General features: G+C 49.5%; 1 protein-coding gene across 1 annotated transcript in view; it reads left to right on the plus strand.

Annotated features, from left to right (window-relative positions):
* WSCD1 (WSC domain sialate O sulfotransferase 1) overlaps positions 1-2712 on the plus strand; it is a 28511-nt gene extending 25799 nt beyond the window's left edge. Inside the window, exons 7-8 of the mRNA XM_016200920.2 lie at positions 423-623; positions 1984-2712. Of these exons, the coding sequence (XP_016056406.2) occupies positions 423-623; positions 1984-2336 (554 nt within the window). The 3' untranslated portion in view covers positions 2337-2712. The remainder of the gene's footprint in view (positions 1-422; positions 624-1983) is intronic.
* The last annotated feature ends 14163 nt before the right edge of the window (positions 2713-16875 follow it).

The following is a 16875-nucleotide window of genomic DNA, read 5'->3' on the forward strand; positions in this document are numbered from 1 at the left end:
GTCTCCTCGGGGCCCTGGAGCAGGGCTTCTCCCATGCATGTGTGTCACAACCTCCCAGGGACGTGTTCAATTCAGCAGACTCCTGGGCCGAGCCTCGGAGTCCAGCTCAGTTGATCCGATGTGAGCCTAGAATTGCCGTTTCTGACAGGCTCCTGAGGACATGCTTAGAGAGAGGAAGGGAAAGAGAAAGAAACAGATATGAGAGAAAAACATCAATCGGTCGCCTCCCATGGAGGCCCCTCCTGTCAGCCATCCATAGGCCTCCCAGAGCCCTCTGCTCTGCCATCCACGGGCCTCTCTTTTGCCCCTATTGTCAGTTTTCCCTCAGGGATGCAGGCTGGCATTTGGATTTATCTGCTGCCTGGCAGTCGGGGCCCCAACATGCCTTCTTCCAAAGCAGCCCTCTGCTTTGTCCCGGGCAGGGTTTAAGGGTGAGAAGGACCACTGGCGGAGCCGGCGCACCATCTGCGTGAAGACCCACGAGAGTGGCAGGAGGGAGATCGAGATGTTCGACTCGGCCATCCTGCTGATCCGGAACCCGTACCGGTCCCTGGTGGCCGAATTCAACAGGAAGTGTGCGGGCCACCTGGGCTACGCAGCTGACCGCAACTGGAAGAGCAAAGGTAGAGAAGGGGCTGGCAGGTGGGGGTCACTGCTACTTTATTCATGGAGGCAGCCTGCTGACACATACTTACTGAAGTCCTACTGTGTGCCAGGTGCTGGGCAAGGCACCGGGGGCCCAGGAAAGGGGTCATGGTCTCTGCCCTCAAGGCATGCACAGACGGCCTTTTAGCAGTGAATTACGGAGGTACAGGTCAGGGTGGTGAGCGATATCAAATCAAGCCGTCAGAAAAAAATTCAGGGTGGTGGCGTGATGAGTTGTAGGACTATAGGCCAGGCAGGCTGTGCTTCTGTCCCTGCGTGGCTCTGGATCCGCTGAGGCTGACCCGTGGCCTTCCTTTTCCTCATCACCCTTGTCTTAGACCAGCACCCAGCCATCCCTGCCCCCCTTTAGGATGGAAGCCAGCTAAGCTCTGATCCCTCCTGGGCTTCTTACCAGCCCAAATGACCGGGGGAAGCTGCATACCTTCCGAGCCTCAGTTTCCTCATCTGAAAAGCAGGGTGGTCCCCATCTCAGAGGACTATGCTGAGGATGAGAGAAAACAAATGCTTCCCATAGCCCAGTTATGAAAACTATTTTGTTAGGGTGATTCTTAACATTTGCATTCTCCTCCCTAAACAAAACACCTAATTTCTTAATTCGCTAGAAATCTCATGAAGTAGGTCATCTGCAGAAGTTTGGGCCCATCCATGGCTTCGTCATACATCTTCCCACCCCTTGTGCCACAGGTCCAGCTGCCTCACACCCGCCGACACAGTGAGCACCGGTCAGGCAGTGCTCACTCAGATTTACAGGAGGGGCTTGGAGAGGAAGCCTGACCTGGGCAGCGTCTTCCTTACTGGGAGGCCCAGCGGCTGCCCACACACACGCTGCCCAGTCCCTGTCACCCACGTCACATGTGCATAGTTGCCAGAGACAAGATCAAGGTGAATGAGGGTCATCTCCAAAGAGATGCCCTGCCTCGGTTTCCCACCTGTCTTTAATACCGCTGTGTCATGCACTGTGGCCCAGCCCAGCTCTCCCTGACCAGGTGCAGGGCCCAAGTCCAAGAATTCATAGCATGTGAGAGAGAGAACCAGTTCTTGGTGCATGCAGTTTGCACGTATGTTAACTCAATGTGTTTGCTGGGGGGCAGGCAGACTCATGGCCATGTCTTCCCAGCTTAGGACTCTGCAGAGCCCAGTCTGATGCTAACCTTTATTCGCACTGAGTCACCAGGAAGGTCTTTCTTAGCCGGAGATTCTGGCAGATTGGCCGTGGGCAGCGGGTGATGGAAAATCCTGGCCGCTTCCCTGGGCATCCAGAGGGGCAGCAGCCCTCCCAGGCCGGGGTCTGACACGGCACCCCTTTGTCCCCCGCAGAGTGGCCTGACTTCGTCAACAGCTACGCATCGTGGTGGTCCTCGCACGTCCTGGACTGGCTCAAATACGGCAAGCGGCTGCTGGTCGTGCACTATGAGGAGCTGCGGCGCAGCTTGGTGCCCACGCTGCGGGAGATGGTGGCCTTCCTTAACGTGACCGTGAGCGAGGAGCGGCTGCTGTGCGTGGAGAACAACAAGGAGGGCAGCTTCCGACGGCACGGCCGGCGCCCTCACGACCCGGAGCCCTTCACCCCTGAGATGAAGGACTTGATCAATGGCTACATCCGGACGGTGGACAAGGCCCTGCGCGATCACAACTGGGCTGGGCTGCCCAGGGAGTATGTGCCCAGATGATAGGCGCGGCCACTCTGCCCGCCCTGCTGTGCCCGCTCAGATGCTCAGGGGGTGGCCTCGCTGGGACACAAGGCTGCTGTGCCACCAGCAGGGAGGCTGCCCAGTGCTGCCTCCCTCTTGTGCAGGGAGACTAGTCGCAAGCCCTTAGCCCACCCAGCAGACACCATGCCACAGGACAAACACGCTCCTAGCCAGACATGCTTAGACATGCCACTCCACGCTCACAGTGCCTGTTTTGACAAGCCTGACACCATGCAGGGTGTGCCAGACCCTTGCAGACTTGCAAACACAATCACACAGATGCCAGGTTCCATGTTCCCAGAGGCTGTCAGTCTGTCTGTCTCTCACACACACACACACACACACACACACACACACACACACACACTCGTGCACCAGGGCTCCTGGAGGCCCCAGGTTTCCTGTTTTCAGCCCCAGGCATGGACTTGCTGGTCCAGGTTCTTGACTGTGGGATGCTGGGTGGGGCGGGCATCATGCTCTGAGCAGCAAGGACTTGAGCATGGAGTTGGGCTCACGGATTGTTGCTTCTGGGCCACGCGGCCCTGACATCCCATAAATGTGTGTGGTGTGACAACTGGGCACCACGAACTCTGCAGCCCTGCCTCCCCCCCCCGCCCCAGGTGGGTTGGCAGCACCGTGGACAGTGGAGCACCCGTAACTCACACCAACCTCAGGACCCATCCCAAGTTCTGTGCACCCCCTTCTAACATGAGTGCTCCTTGGAGTGAGGCTTCCTTGCCTGGCTTCTTTCTCCAACTGTCCCCAGGAGAGTGGGCTTTCACCCTATGCCTCAGATACAGGGTGTTAGAGCGAGGGGACAGTGGGGCAGAGAGGGGACTGGGCCTCAGAGTATTCCTGGACCTGAGGGCCCCATATGTCATCAGGAGGGGCTTGGGGTGGGCATGGGGAAACCAAGGAAGGACGTGATCTTAGGGATCACTGTGACTGGTTGCCCTACCCATCTTGACAGGTCTCCACTCTCCAAGGGGTCTCACCTTTGGGTCATGACCATTAACAACACAACCCTGCACCCTTGGGGGAGAGGCCATAGCTGCAGCTTCTGCCTGACCCCCAGTGGCCATGGCCGAGCCCTCTCTGTCCCTCTGTTACTCACCTCACCACTTCCTGTCCCCGGTCTCTTTGCCACACCATCTGTCTTTATTTCTGCTACGCTGTCATCTTTCCCACTTGTTCATGCATTTCCTCAGCAAAAGGCGGCTGGTGCTCACAGATGCTGACACCTGCCGAGTGCTGGCCTCCGGAGACGGGGAAGACCCGTATGAAAGGCAACCTTCCCCACTGCAGCTCAGTCCACGGGCCCAGGGGAGGGGTCGTCACCCGTGGAGTGAGAAACCCAGTAACAGGAGCATGAATGCTGTGCAGGCTCACGATGGTCGGTCCACATGCCTGGGGTCTTCAGGGAGTGCACCAAAGCAACTTTGATCTGGTCTTGAGAAATCTGTAGGATTCATCCCAGCAAAGCAGAGGGGAAGGGTAATTAAGGCAAAAGAACAGCGTGTGCTTAGAGGCTTGGAAAACCTTGGTGTGTTTTGCAAAACAGGTGAATGGAGTGTGGGGCGTGTGTGTCTCTCCGAGTCTGCAGCAGAAGGAGGGGAGTGGGTGGGTGGGGACAGAGATGGGGACACAGAAAAAGACTCTGTCCTTATGGCCACTTAGTGTTCAGCCTGGAAGGGTCCCGGGTGCTGATGCTAATTTCCTTCCTGGGTCACCCTTTGCTACATGTCTGGGGCTCAGGAATGAGGCTGTGGAGACTGGGGGGTTTGGGTCTAGAGGTTGGAATGACCTGGGAGCGTGGCCCAGGACAGTGAGAGATGCAGGGAGGGTGGTGGAGAGCCTAGTTACATACTGAGTCCTGTGGGAGGGCGAAGAATGGGGTGAGTGGGCCTGAACCGGGCCAGCCCCTGAGCCTCTGCAGCTTGTCCAGACCTGGGGTAACCCCAGCTGGGCCCCTTCGTCTGACATCCCCTCAGCCTGAGCCAAGCGACGTCATGAGGAGAAAATGGGGTGAGGGATTTGGGAAAGCTGGGCATAGGGATGGCTTGAACCTCTACTCCTTGACTGGTGGTGGGGAGCCAAGAGCCACCCCTAGTGAAGGCAGGCAGGGCAGGAGGGCTCAGTGGAGCCACCTTTCCTCAGAGGGAAGTCTCCCCAGCCTTCAGTTTTACCAGTGAGTGGGGTCAACATCTGTGCTCCTGGTGGCCTCCAAGTTCCTGCTGAGTCCCCCAAACCTACACTGGTGCTGAGGCTGTTCTAGACCACAGCATCACCTGGCTCAGCTCAAAGCTGGAAACACCAGCTTCTTTATAAATGTTTATCGTTCAGCATGGGCTCCACAGTCAAGCCTGTGAAGGCCTCTGATGAGGCTGTGTCTCCCGAGTTCTAGTTGAGACCCACTAGGAGTTTCCACACTGTCTTGGAAGGGGCTGGGGACACCAGCATCCCAGAGCAAACACAGAGTCTCAGAGGAGACGGCAGCACAAACCGGTGGAGAAGAGGGAAGCTGGCATCCTCCCGAGGCCGGCTCCACGGCTATGGCCCTCACTCCCTGCCACCCAGGCAATCTTCAGGTAGGAAACCGAGAAGCCGTGGGGGCTGGAGAAGGCAGAGGTGTGGCTGGAGAGTTGACCAGGACCACAGCCGAGGCGGCTCCCTGAGCTAACCCCCTCCCCACCAGGAGTCAGGGGAGCAGCAGCACAGCCGTTCCTCCTGGTAGCTGGCTGGGTGCCTTCCTTGTCACCAAGTCCCCAGAGACCTCTTGGGTCCTGCAGCTTACTTGCACCTTGGCCAGGCATGCAGATGAGTAGGATGACTGGGTCAGGTTGCATCCGGGCTACGCTGAGTTGCTGCCCATGGTAAGGACCTGACACTTGGCAAGTGCTTCTGGACGTTGGGTGAGCAAGGAGGTGTAAAGGCCCCACCTGCTGCTGCTGGCTCTCAGCAGCCACAGCCCCAGCCTGCCTCCGTGGGAGAGCAGAGCACGGTAAGGGGGATCCACCAGTCCTTTGGGGAAAGTCTGTTTGTGTCCCTGTTAGGTCTTGTTTATAGCTCATGGCTTCTCCATAAAGGGTTAACTGTCCCAACCAGCCAAGGAGTAAAAGCAGATCTGTATTTGGGGGAGAAGTGTGGGAAATGTATTGGGAGCCTTTGAACAGTGAAACGCTGGCTGTCTACAGATTCTAACTTTAATAGCAAGACTATAGAGTTACATAAACCTGTGCTAAAACATGTAATTTTCATGGATTTCATCTCCTGTTGTGGATCAATTTGGAAAAACCAAAATATATAATTTTAAGAAGCTAAAACACATTCTGATAATCCCAGCGACGTGAAAATGAGAGAAAAGAATAGATAGGCTTCCAAACTCTGGGAAGAAAGCTGCTTAATTACGTGAGCATCTTGCAATGAAGTCTCTTGCAGCTAAAATTAGATTTTGAGTGCCTGAATATGCAACAGTGTTTGCACACCAGAATGCATTTTTCCCTTAAAAGTAGCAGGAGCTACTTGGTAGTTAGGGGGCCCCAAGAGGGGAGATGGAAGTGCTGCAGTTGATCTTCATGGCTGCAAGAATCCTTGGAGCATAGGTTCGTGTTCTTCTGAGGGGAAACTTGTTGGAGGTGTTTGAAATGTGATGCCTTTGGTTCACTCATTTCTCTTAGGGAGAAATCGACAGGTTGGAACCCACATTGATCACCACCCAGTAGTGGGCAAGTTGGCCTGAGCAAGTGGAAGTAGAGTCAAGTAGAAATAATACAGGGTCTACAGATTGAAGGGCTGGGATGTGGTCCCAGCTCCACCCTGCTATGATCTTGGGAAGGCCTTTTCCCTCCCTAATCTCAGTTTTCCATACATAAAACGAAAGATGTGATGGGTGTTGTTATTGCATCCCCATGTTCGTTCATTCCCCCGTTTCCTTTCCCAGTAGCCCCTGGTTTCTGTTTGGGGACTTTACAATCTGGCTGAGCTGACTCAGTCATCACTTCCAGGGGTGAACTCATGACCTAAACTAAGCCAACCACACATTCCAGCTCCCTGGCTGCAGTGATTGGTTCAGGTATGGCCATGTGCCCTAAGGCAATGGAGCCAGAGGGAATTTCAAGAGTTTTTCTGGGAATGTTGAGTGGAGGCTCTTTTTATCCACAGTGCTGGATGTGAAAGAGGAAGTAGGTAGTCTTGAGTCTTGATGGTGGCCGTCTTGGGACCATGAAAAAGAACCACTCTCAGCCTGAAGTCGACGCTACTGAAGGGAAAGTCAAGAGGTAGAAAGAAGCCAGGTCCTTGGTGACATTGTTTAAGTACAGGATCAAGCTTCGCCTGCAACTGGCCCCACTCTGGACAGTTTTGTTCCATGAGCCAATAAATTCCCTTTATTGTTTAAGTTGGGTTTTTGTTACTTACAGCCCAGAGCAGGGTCCAAAGGGCTTGGATTGAAAGGCACTGAGGTCTCCACATTCTCTGTCTCTGTCTGATGTAGATAAAGACCAAAACTCAGACCTGTATGAGCTGGTAGAACTAGAAAGTTTCTTTTTACAAGAATGGGCCTGGTTGTGAAATACTCAATAGGAGGCTGTGCTTACGCAGGACAAGAAGCATTTTTAAGTCAGTACACAGTGAAGTCACCTATATATCCTTAGAAAATTACTCCTTGATTGTCCAGCCCAACCCATCAATTGTCTTATTTAATCCTTAACTGATACTTTGTTATTATCTCCACTTAACAGATGAGAGGACTAGGACACTGATCTTTAATTAATGTAAAAGATGGCCCTGTTGCATTTACCATAACTCTTCTCGTGAAGAATATGATGTGGTCTTGACAGGAATGCTTTGATAAGCTCTTTGGGTTGAAAATGAGACCTCCTTCAAGAGACATTTTTGAGTAACAGTTGATGGGCAGTAAGATGCCATCTAAGGAGGGTAGGTATGGTTATTCCTACAGCTTTTGTTTTGCTGAGTGGGATATGCAAGCTCAGGGGCAGAGCAGAATCGCTGCCACTAGAGGAGAGGCTGGGTGATGAAACTGAGCTCCCCTCCTCTGTCCTCTCTTTAATCCTGCTATGTGATAGGAATTAGAGGGACAGAGGGAGTTAGGGCCCCTACCTTCAAGCTATCCTTGGAATGTCTGACTCTAATACAGTGTGCCAGAATGGAGGCCTATACAATGGGTAGAGAAAGCCAAGAATCCCAGGAATTCATGTGAGTATATTTGCCCCTAGTGCACTCTTTTTTTTTTTTTTTCACTGAAGATAGATTTGTGTCCCTCCTCAGAACTCTTACGTGCTAAAACATTGCAGAAATCTGGTCCACTGCCATGGGAAATATAACCAGGTCCATCCTAAGTAACAAGCACAGTTGCTTATATAAAATAAGAAATCTTGATATCAAACAAAAATAAAAACAATTCCAGTTGGTGCTATAAGCATAAGCATGAGCTGAATGAATTAACTTTCCAAGGTGTCTTCAGTACTTGAGAAATTTTTTAAAATTCAGACATCAACAGTGACAGATACATGGCTTGTTGGTGTGGCCAATGATGATCTATAATAGTAAACAGTGCTCTTATAAGTCACGAAGCTCTACAAACATCATTCCACATGTGCCATCAGTGAGGTGGACATTGTAATTTCCATGGGGGGGTTAGTTTATGAGAAAGTTCAAATCCTTTATCGTACAGATAAGAAAAATGAGACTCAGAATGGGAAAGGGTTTCCTACGAGGTCATTCTGTGAGAATGAGTGGTGGAGATAGGGCTGGAAAGAGGGCTCTTCCATGAAACCACCTGATTACTCTTGTACTGCATTCCTGTAACTTCAAGAAATTCCTGGAAATAAGGCAAGTGTGCCATTAAGCTCATTTGGAAGTGACTCCATTAATTTCACTGCTAGTATTTTTTGGTGGGCACCTGAGTTCAATTTTAAGAGCCATTTATCAAGCATCCCCAGTACTTGAAAACTTGCTCAGATGATGCAGGTCTTTCCACAGGAGAGAGGTCAGGGAGATGGACCATAACTTGCCATAAGAAAGGAGTCTAAGGTTTTCATCCTGAATCACAAATATCCCAGGCAGCAGGAAAGCCCTGTTCCCTAAATATATTAATAGACAAGCATCTTTGGTGAACCTGAGCCCAGCAGTGTGCATGTGTTTCAGAATACATGTGCATGCAGGTGTGAGCTCCAGCTGCTGACAGGCAACTGCTCCTTTGAATCCCATGCCAGTCTACCTGAGCATTACAAGTGACAAGAGCCTGGTCACCTGTCTTTGGCATCAACTCAATCGGATAACTTCTTCCCACAAGCAGAGCTACCACATCCAGAAGACACAGTAATCCAGTCCCACTTTGGAAGGCAGGGCACACACTTAGTGTGTCTGGGAGAATGCCGGGGAATGCTGAGCCGTGGCATCAGGCACAGATGCTTCCCTCTCTACCCAGCCTTCAGCCATCTACATTTTTGTACCACCAGGCATTGCCAAAGGTTGAGATCACAACTCGCCAGAATCACCTGGATTAGTTTTCTGTTGCTGCATAACAAATTACCACAAACTGAGCAGCTTAAAACAGCACATATTTAAACCCACCGCTTCTGTAGGCAAGGAATCTGGGCACAGCTAGATGGATCTTCTGCTTCAGGATCTCACTGGGCTGCAGTATAGGTGTTAGCTAGGTTGTGTTCTCATCTGAAGGTTTGACTGGAAAAGGGTCCACGTCCAACTCACTCAGATTATTGGCAAAATTAAGTCACTTGTGGTTATAGGATCAAGGCTCTCAGTCTTTCCAACCCACCCACAGTTCTCAATAAGTGGGCCTCTCATAGGCAGTTCACAGCACTGTTGTTGGCCTCTTCAAGGTTGGCTGCAAAGTGAGAGAGTCTGACTTATGTTATATAGTTACAGGAATGCCATCTCTTCACCTTTGCTATATTCTGGATAGAAGCAAATCACAGACCCTACCCATACTCAAGGAGATTATATAAGGACATGAATGCCAGGAGTTGGGGACCACTGGGGACCATCTTTGGGTCTATTCATCACAACACCAATATGGAAAAAGTCCAGAAATCAGTACATTCCCTATGGTCTGTAGAGCACTGCTGACCACTGGGTTACATTGGATGTAGTGGATGTTCTGAAGAATCATCCAGGAGGATTGGTTATATCCATGTTATAATGAGTTTAGGTCTAATGTCCCCAGTTCACTGCCTTGACATTAACAGAATCATTAGGAACGTCCCCAGTTCATATCAGCCACCTCTATACTCACTTTTTATTCATCTTGCTCAATGCATAGTGGGCCTTTCAATTTCTGGACTTCTTTCTTTAATTTTAGGACATTATTAGCTATTACTGACTTGAATATTGCCACCTCTTCCCTTCTCTAAGCCCTCATTCTGGCATTCCTTTACACTGACACTGGAACTCGAAAGTCTAGTTTCCACATCTCCTCTCTTTTTACATATTTCCTGTCCCTCAATTCTTCACTTGGATAGTCAAAATTTATAATTTGCTCTTCACTGTTTACGTTCTTCTATTCAACCAACCTGTTGATTTCTATAATTATGTTTTTTATTCCCAAGACCTCTAAGTGATTAGAACTTGTTTCACAGGTGATGCCACTTCATAGATCTCTGAGGTATTAAATATACATATGTAAGCGTTCTCTACTGATTGCTCAATTAATTCTGTTTCCTTGGGTGTGCGTTTTTCCATTGGTTGATTTTGCTGTCCTTTTCATGGTTTTAGTTTTCATCAAAATTTTAGTGACTTTGTAATCACAAAAGGGGAAGAGTCAACCATCCTGGCTGTGCAAGTGTCAGCCATCCTGGCTGTCCCAGGTTTGATACTTCAACTACTGGCTCTGTTAATTATCCCAGACCTCCACCTGCCCTCCAATTCCAGTGTTTGGTGGGGAGAGCCCACCTTTCTGAGGCACAGCTCCCAGCAATGTCCTGGGTGCTGATTTCCTGATCTTTCAGTTTTCTGTCTTTCAGAGTTTGTTCAGTTTTGGGTCCACTCTCGTTCTTTTTTTGTTTTTAAGCTTAGCGAGGTTATCACTACATTTGATTCAGGGTGGAAAACAACAGAGCAAGTGCTTGTTTAATCTACCAAGATCATGAACACCAGTTCCTTGATCATGAACACCAGCTCTTTTATCACGAACATGTCCCTTGATCATGAACACCAGCTCTTTTATCATGAACACCAGCCCCTGGATCATGAACACCAGCCCCTGGATCATGAACACCAGCTCCTTGATCATGAACACCAGCTCCTTGATCATGAACACCAGCTCCTTGATCATGAACACCAGCTCCTTGATCATGAACACCAGCTCCTTGATCATGATCACCAGCTCCTTGATCATGAACACCAGCCCCTTGATAACGATCACCAGCTTCTTGATAACACCAGCCCGTTGATCGTGATCACCAGCTCCTTGATCATGAACACCAGGCCCTTGATCATGATCACCAGCTCCTTGATCATGAACACCAGTCCCTTGATCATGAACACCAGTCCCTTGATCATGAGCACCAGACCCTTGATCATGAAGAACACCAGCTCCTTGATCATGATCACCAGCTCCTTGATGATGATCACCAACTCCTTGACCATGAACACTAGGTACTTAATCATGAACACCAGCTCTATCTTTGATGTCTTCTGGTGACTTAAAAACATCACAAAAAAATCTTGGTTTGGAGTGAGACACCTGAGTTTTATTCTAGAAGCATAGTTTACTCTCTATGTGACTTTGGACAAGTGTCTTCCTCTCTCTGAATCGATCTCAATTTCTTCATTAAAACAATAAAAAGTTTGGAGTAAAAGTTGTCTAAGGTCTCATTCAACATTCTAAAATTCTCTTTGTCTCATCTACACAACCTGGTGAAAAGAAACAATCTCTGTCCGTGCTCAAAGCACAGGCCTTCACCAATATGTCATAATAGACTGAACTTCATTTGAGAAGCCAATTTTTGTCCAGGTTTTCCCCAGATGGATAGTGCCCTGGGAAAAAAGTAAAATGCCCTTAGGATAATTTTTGTTTCTTCTTTCCATTCTTCATTTTTAAAATTTTGATAAACAATTCACCAACATCAGTCATTAACTTCAAAACTATTTACATATGTCCTTCACTAGATTTTAAACCATTGGAGGCAGGGACAATATTGTATTTTGTATTTATCTTTGCAACATCCACTTCTAGCACAGGACAGACATGCAGGAGACTCAGGAAGGAAGGCTGCATGAAAATCCTAAGTCACCTGATTTTTAAAGTATTTCAGGAAAATAACATCCTCCTCAAAAATAATGTCTAGCTTTTCTTATCTGTGAATTGAGAGGATGTTTCTGAGGACACTTGGTTGAACTTTTCCGTCAGCTGCTTACTGAGAAGTTTAGGATTTGAGATCATTTGTAACTGTTTAGTGTTACAGGTGGAAAAAGAAAAAGAGAAGACCTATGGCAGCCACCACATGCCCCTGGAGAGTTGTTCTGAGCTACTGTACAAGTTCCTGGTCAACCATCTGTTCCTGACCCTTGGAGAAGAACAGGAAATAAATCAGCAGGACTTTCCTCCAAAGCCCTGTTCATGAACGTTCAGGAAGATAATGGTGTAAGCCCCACCTTTGCTCCCATGGGAGCCTCCATGAGGGTGGGCTCCATGCTTGTTTGCCTTGGGGTAGGGAGCCTTCTCTACCTCTCAGTTCTGCAGCTCATTCCCTAAAGGCAATCCTTACTATAGGAAAATGTGTTTTCTTCTAAATAAAAACTTCCCTTCTATTTTATGTCCCAAAGTATAACACAGAGACCTCCGCTCCTTCCTTTCCTGAGAGCAAGAGGAGGGATAGTACATTTAGATATGTGGCAAAGAGAGGAAGGTTGAAAGATATCTTCCAACTCTCATACCCTGACTCAGCAGGAAAGAATAAAGATTTCTCTCCCAGCCCCACTCCTGAGGTTAGTGTAAGTGGATCTTTTCTCTTCATGGGAGGGGCGAGAGTGAGAAATGCAGAGACGGACAAGAGAGGGTCCACCTGCTGGGCAGCCTAGAGCCGCCCACCCCAGCATCATCACAGAATCTAATGCTCACTGCATTAGTTGTCTATCACTGTGTGAGAAATCACCCCAAAACGTGGACATGACTTAAAGCCAAAATTTAAACCAAATATTCATTAACTCAGAATTTATGTGCATCAGAAAACCAGGCACAGATTAACTGGGTCCCCCAGCTCAAGGACTCTCATGAGGCTACAATCAAGGAGTTGACCAGGCTGCATTCTCATCTGAAGGTGCAACTGGGAGAGGACTCACATCCAAGCTCACTCCGTTGTCATTGACAGCATCCAGGTCCTTGTGGGCTGCTGGACTGAGGACCTCAGTTCTTGGCCATGTGGGCCTCTCCATGAGGCATCTCCCAATATGGTAGTGTGCTTCATCAGAGTGAGAAAGGGAGACGAGCTAAAGAGAGTGGGAACAAGACAGAAGTTATAGTTTTTCATAATCTAATCTTAGAAGTCACATATTACTGTATTATATTTGTTAGAAACAAGTCACTGGGTCCAGCCCATATCCAGGGGAGGGGGTTAAACCAGAAGGTGGGATCACCTGGAGCCATTGTTGTAGCTGCCTACGGCAGTCCAGCTGAGGGCCTCACAATCCACCCTGTGGGTGCTTCCCCTGGGCCTGTCCCCTGCACGGAGCCGCCTCACAGCCTTCAGCATCCTCAGCAATGCTGCTCCAGCCCCCCAGGCTGGCTGGGCTCCTGCCTACATTATTGTTGAGGGTAGGGGCTCATTTTCTGCAGTTTTCTCCTTTACAACTGTGGCCATCACTTTTTCTACCAAGAACTGTCCTGGTCCCCACATTCACCCTGGCAGGGAAACAATAAGGCAGGAAAACTCTGGCCAGACATCCTGGTGCAATGACCCACCCCATGGGCTCACCCCCGAAACCTGCTCTTGGCATAATGCATTATTCCGTTAGCCCAGGCTTCCCTTGTTCCATAGGCACATTAACCTCCATCAGATAATTAAAGGCTTGGCTTTCCGTGAGGGGCCTTAAATGTCACCTTTCTGCCACCCAATACATCTCTGAATGACACAGACTCTAATGAGATGTTCAAATATAGAGAACAGAATGACTCCTTGCTTTCGTCGTGACATTTATTCAGCCGGAGTGATCTGACTGTACCACTACATTACTTATAATTTCCACCTGACCTTGGGTGCTGGAGTGTAATCTTTAAGGAAACTACCCATTTACTCTCCCTTGCCTTATTAGCATTTAATTACCATGAGAAATTTCTAGATGTACAAAAGATGTTAGGATTATAATTTAATTTTCCCCTCAAATAGCGCAGGAGTCAAGGCAGTAGGACCATCTCTGACGCCATCGAGCTCTGATCAAAGAGTTTCCTGGATCTGGTTCTGTCTCCTGCCCTCAGAGCAGTGAGCAGGGCTCACCCCAACCATAGTCCCCAGGCCCCAGGAAGACCCTCTGCCAGGACACATGCCCCCCTCCCCCAATCAGTGGGCTCAGCTTTGTTACACTGCTCAGGGTGAGGCCAAGTCCCTGGGCCAGGAGGAGGGTGTTTGCTGCCAAGGACGCCAGCGAGCCTTCAGATCTCAGAGCTGCACCGGACAGTGAATTCCACAAGTGAACTGTTTTAGGCAGGCTTTTAAAAATATGATTTTATTGGTTTTTGGAGAGAGAGGAAGGGAGATGGAGAAGAACATAGATGTGAGAGAGAAACATCCATTGGTTGCCTCTCCTGTGCACCCTGACCAGGGATCAAACCCGAAACCTGGGTGTGTGCCCTGACCAGGAATTGAACAAGCGACGTTTTGGTGCCTGGGAGACACTCAACCAACTGAGCCTCACTGGCCAGGGACAGGCAGATTTTTTGTTGCAGGCGAACAACAAACGAAAACAATCCAGAGCCACCCTCACCTATTCTCACCCCTTTAAGAAGCCACATCCCGCTCTGTGAGCTGCTCTGCCATTTCCCCACAGAAGCACCCCTTTTTGACACCCCTTGCCTGTCCTAACCCCACCAACCACTGAGCATGTCTTGTGTAGGGTCATCAGTGTGTAGATGTGGGGAATGAGACAACTCTGAGAAGTGGAGAGGTCACCAGAGCCAGGATCCTGGGGGACCTGGGCTCTAGAGCGGCCACCGCCACTGACTGTCCACGCATCTGTGGAAGGCTCGACCCGACCCTCTCTGTCACTCAAGGACGGTGGGGGGCTGGCATCGGGGTTTGACTCATGGCCTTGTCTTCCAGGCCAGAGTTCACAGGGCCCCCTAACTTTGATTTTTACCTTTCTACTTTGTGTTTGCTTATCCTACACTTAGGATATTCATAGGTGCAAATAAATGCCCATCGTTTGGAGGTGCACGTTACCATTAAACAAGAAATCAAAGATACTGAAAGGGCCCTGGCCCTGTGACTCAGTTGGTTGAAGTGTCGTCCCATGAACTGAAAGGTTGTGGTTTTGATTCCCAGTCAGGGCATATACCTAGGTTGTGGGTTTGATCCCCAGCCGGGGCACATACAGGAGGCAACCGATCGATGTTTCTCTCTTACACTGATGTTTGCTTCTCTCTCTCTCCTTCCCTTCCTCTCTCTCTAAAAATCAATAGAAGCACATCCTCAGCTGGGGATTAAAAACAAACAACTCCAACACCGCTAGTCTACGGAACCAGGGGACGATTTAGTCACACATTTCCTTTTTGGCGGATACCTGGGCTGTTTCCAGCCGAGGCCACTACACACTGTGCTGGAACAAGCATCGCTCCACACGCACATCTGTGCACGGGGGCTCTTCGTTTTCTAGGACAGAGTCCCAAAAGCAAAACTGCTGCTTTAGAGGACATGTGACATGTTAATTTCAATCGATATTGGTGGCCTGCTCTCCAGAAAGCCTGTAACAATTCATATTCCCACCAGCAGTGAAGGAAGAGCTTTTTACCCTGCATCTCCCTGGACCTTGGGAGTTACCACCCTTCCACTTTCGCCCATCTAATGGGTGGGCTGAGAAGTGGCATCCAGCCTCTAAGAGCACCTTCATATGTCAGTGAGGGCCGTGGGCAAGGTGGCCCTAAGTTCCTGCCAGCTCCTGTCCGCGATTCTCTGTCTGTTTGTGAGCTCACCTGTTACAGGTGTGTCTTTAGGCTCCTTCACCAGCTGCTGTGACTCCCAGAGACATCTATAGGACAGTTGCCAGAAACCAGCAAATCAAGAGCTGGAGAGAAGGGAAGCGAAATGTGGTCCAGGCCATCTTGCCAACGCTGTTCAGCCTGTAAGAGCCACCCAGGCCAAATCCCTGCACTTCACCCAGAACAAATCATGAGAAGCAGTGTGCAGGGCTTCTAGGATGAGCATATTCATAGTAAATATTTTAAGATGAATGACTGCACAAAATGCATATTCCGTGGAGTTTCACTTTTCAAATGGCTTTGTATTAAAAGCGCTGCTTCAATAAATATTCATGGGGAAATTCATTGAGGTGTTATATCGTTTATAGCAAAAATTTCAAAGGTCCTGGAAAAAATGATGTATGATGTGTATTTTACCCTATTGGGAGAGAAGTGGTAAAAAATGCATGATATGGTTTGGTTGCCTCTGACTCTAAAGCCTATAAGGCAGGTTGCTGCTCTTTCCATTCCTGCCCCTCTCTAGTCAGACCTGGGATGGATTGCAGCCTGGGCAGAGGGCAACTGGCACGGACTGAGGAAGGGAGGGGGGTGGGAGGGAGGAAAGGGGTGTGCTGAGCCTTTTCAAAGCCTCCGAAGTCCCTCCTAACAGCTACCATCTGGTGAGCACTTACTGCATACCTGGCAATATGCCCCAAATAGTCATCATTCTCTCCCTGAGTCCTCACCACAACCCTGTGAAATAGCCCCACTATACCCATTACACATATGAGGAAAACTGATGCCCAGAAAAGCTGTACAATTTGTCTTCAAGGTCACAGAGCTAGTCCAATGGTAGACTGAAGATTCAGGCTCAGGTCCGCTGGGCTCCAGTTTGCCTTGTTATTGGCCCCGCCTGCCTCAGTGTCTCATCCCTAGTTTCCCCACCTCTCTGGAAGCCCACTGAGGCTGCACGGATTGGAGGGAGTTTGGCGTGGGGGAAATGCCTTCTTCACTTCCCCTGCCTCGCAGTCCTCTAAGAGCACGTGGGCTGCCTGCTCTGGACAGGAGACATCCCACGGCCCCCATGACATCCTCATTCTTGGCCCCTTTGCCTGTGGCAGGAAGCAAACTCACCCAGGCAAAGCATTGAGAATCTGGTCGCTTATTCCTGCCAATTTTCTCTGAGTCTTGGGTAAACCTATTTATTTTTATAATAGCAAGTCGTACCCCTGGCAATGACCAGATCCCATTGCTCCCTTGTTTAAGACCCTGGAATCACTCCCCATGGCCAACAGGATAAAACCCAAATGCCCCACTTGGCTCGGCAGTCAAGGCCTTCCAGTCTGGCCACAGAGCCATCCTCTTCAT

The sequence above is a fragment of the Miniopterus natalensis genome, chromosome 17, assembly GCF_054644295.1.
Source record: "Miniopterus natalensis isolate mMinNat1 chromosome 17, mMinNat1.hap1, whole genome shotgun sequence".
NCBI lineage: Eukaryota > Metazoa > Chordata > Mammalia > Chiroptera > Miniopteridae > Miniopterus > Miniopterus natalensis.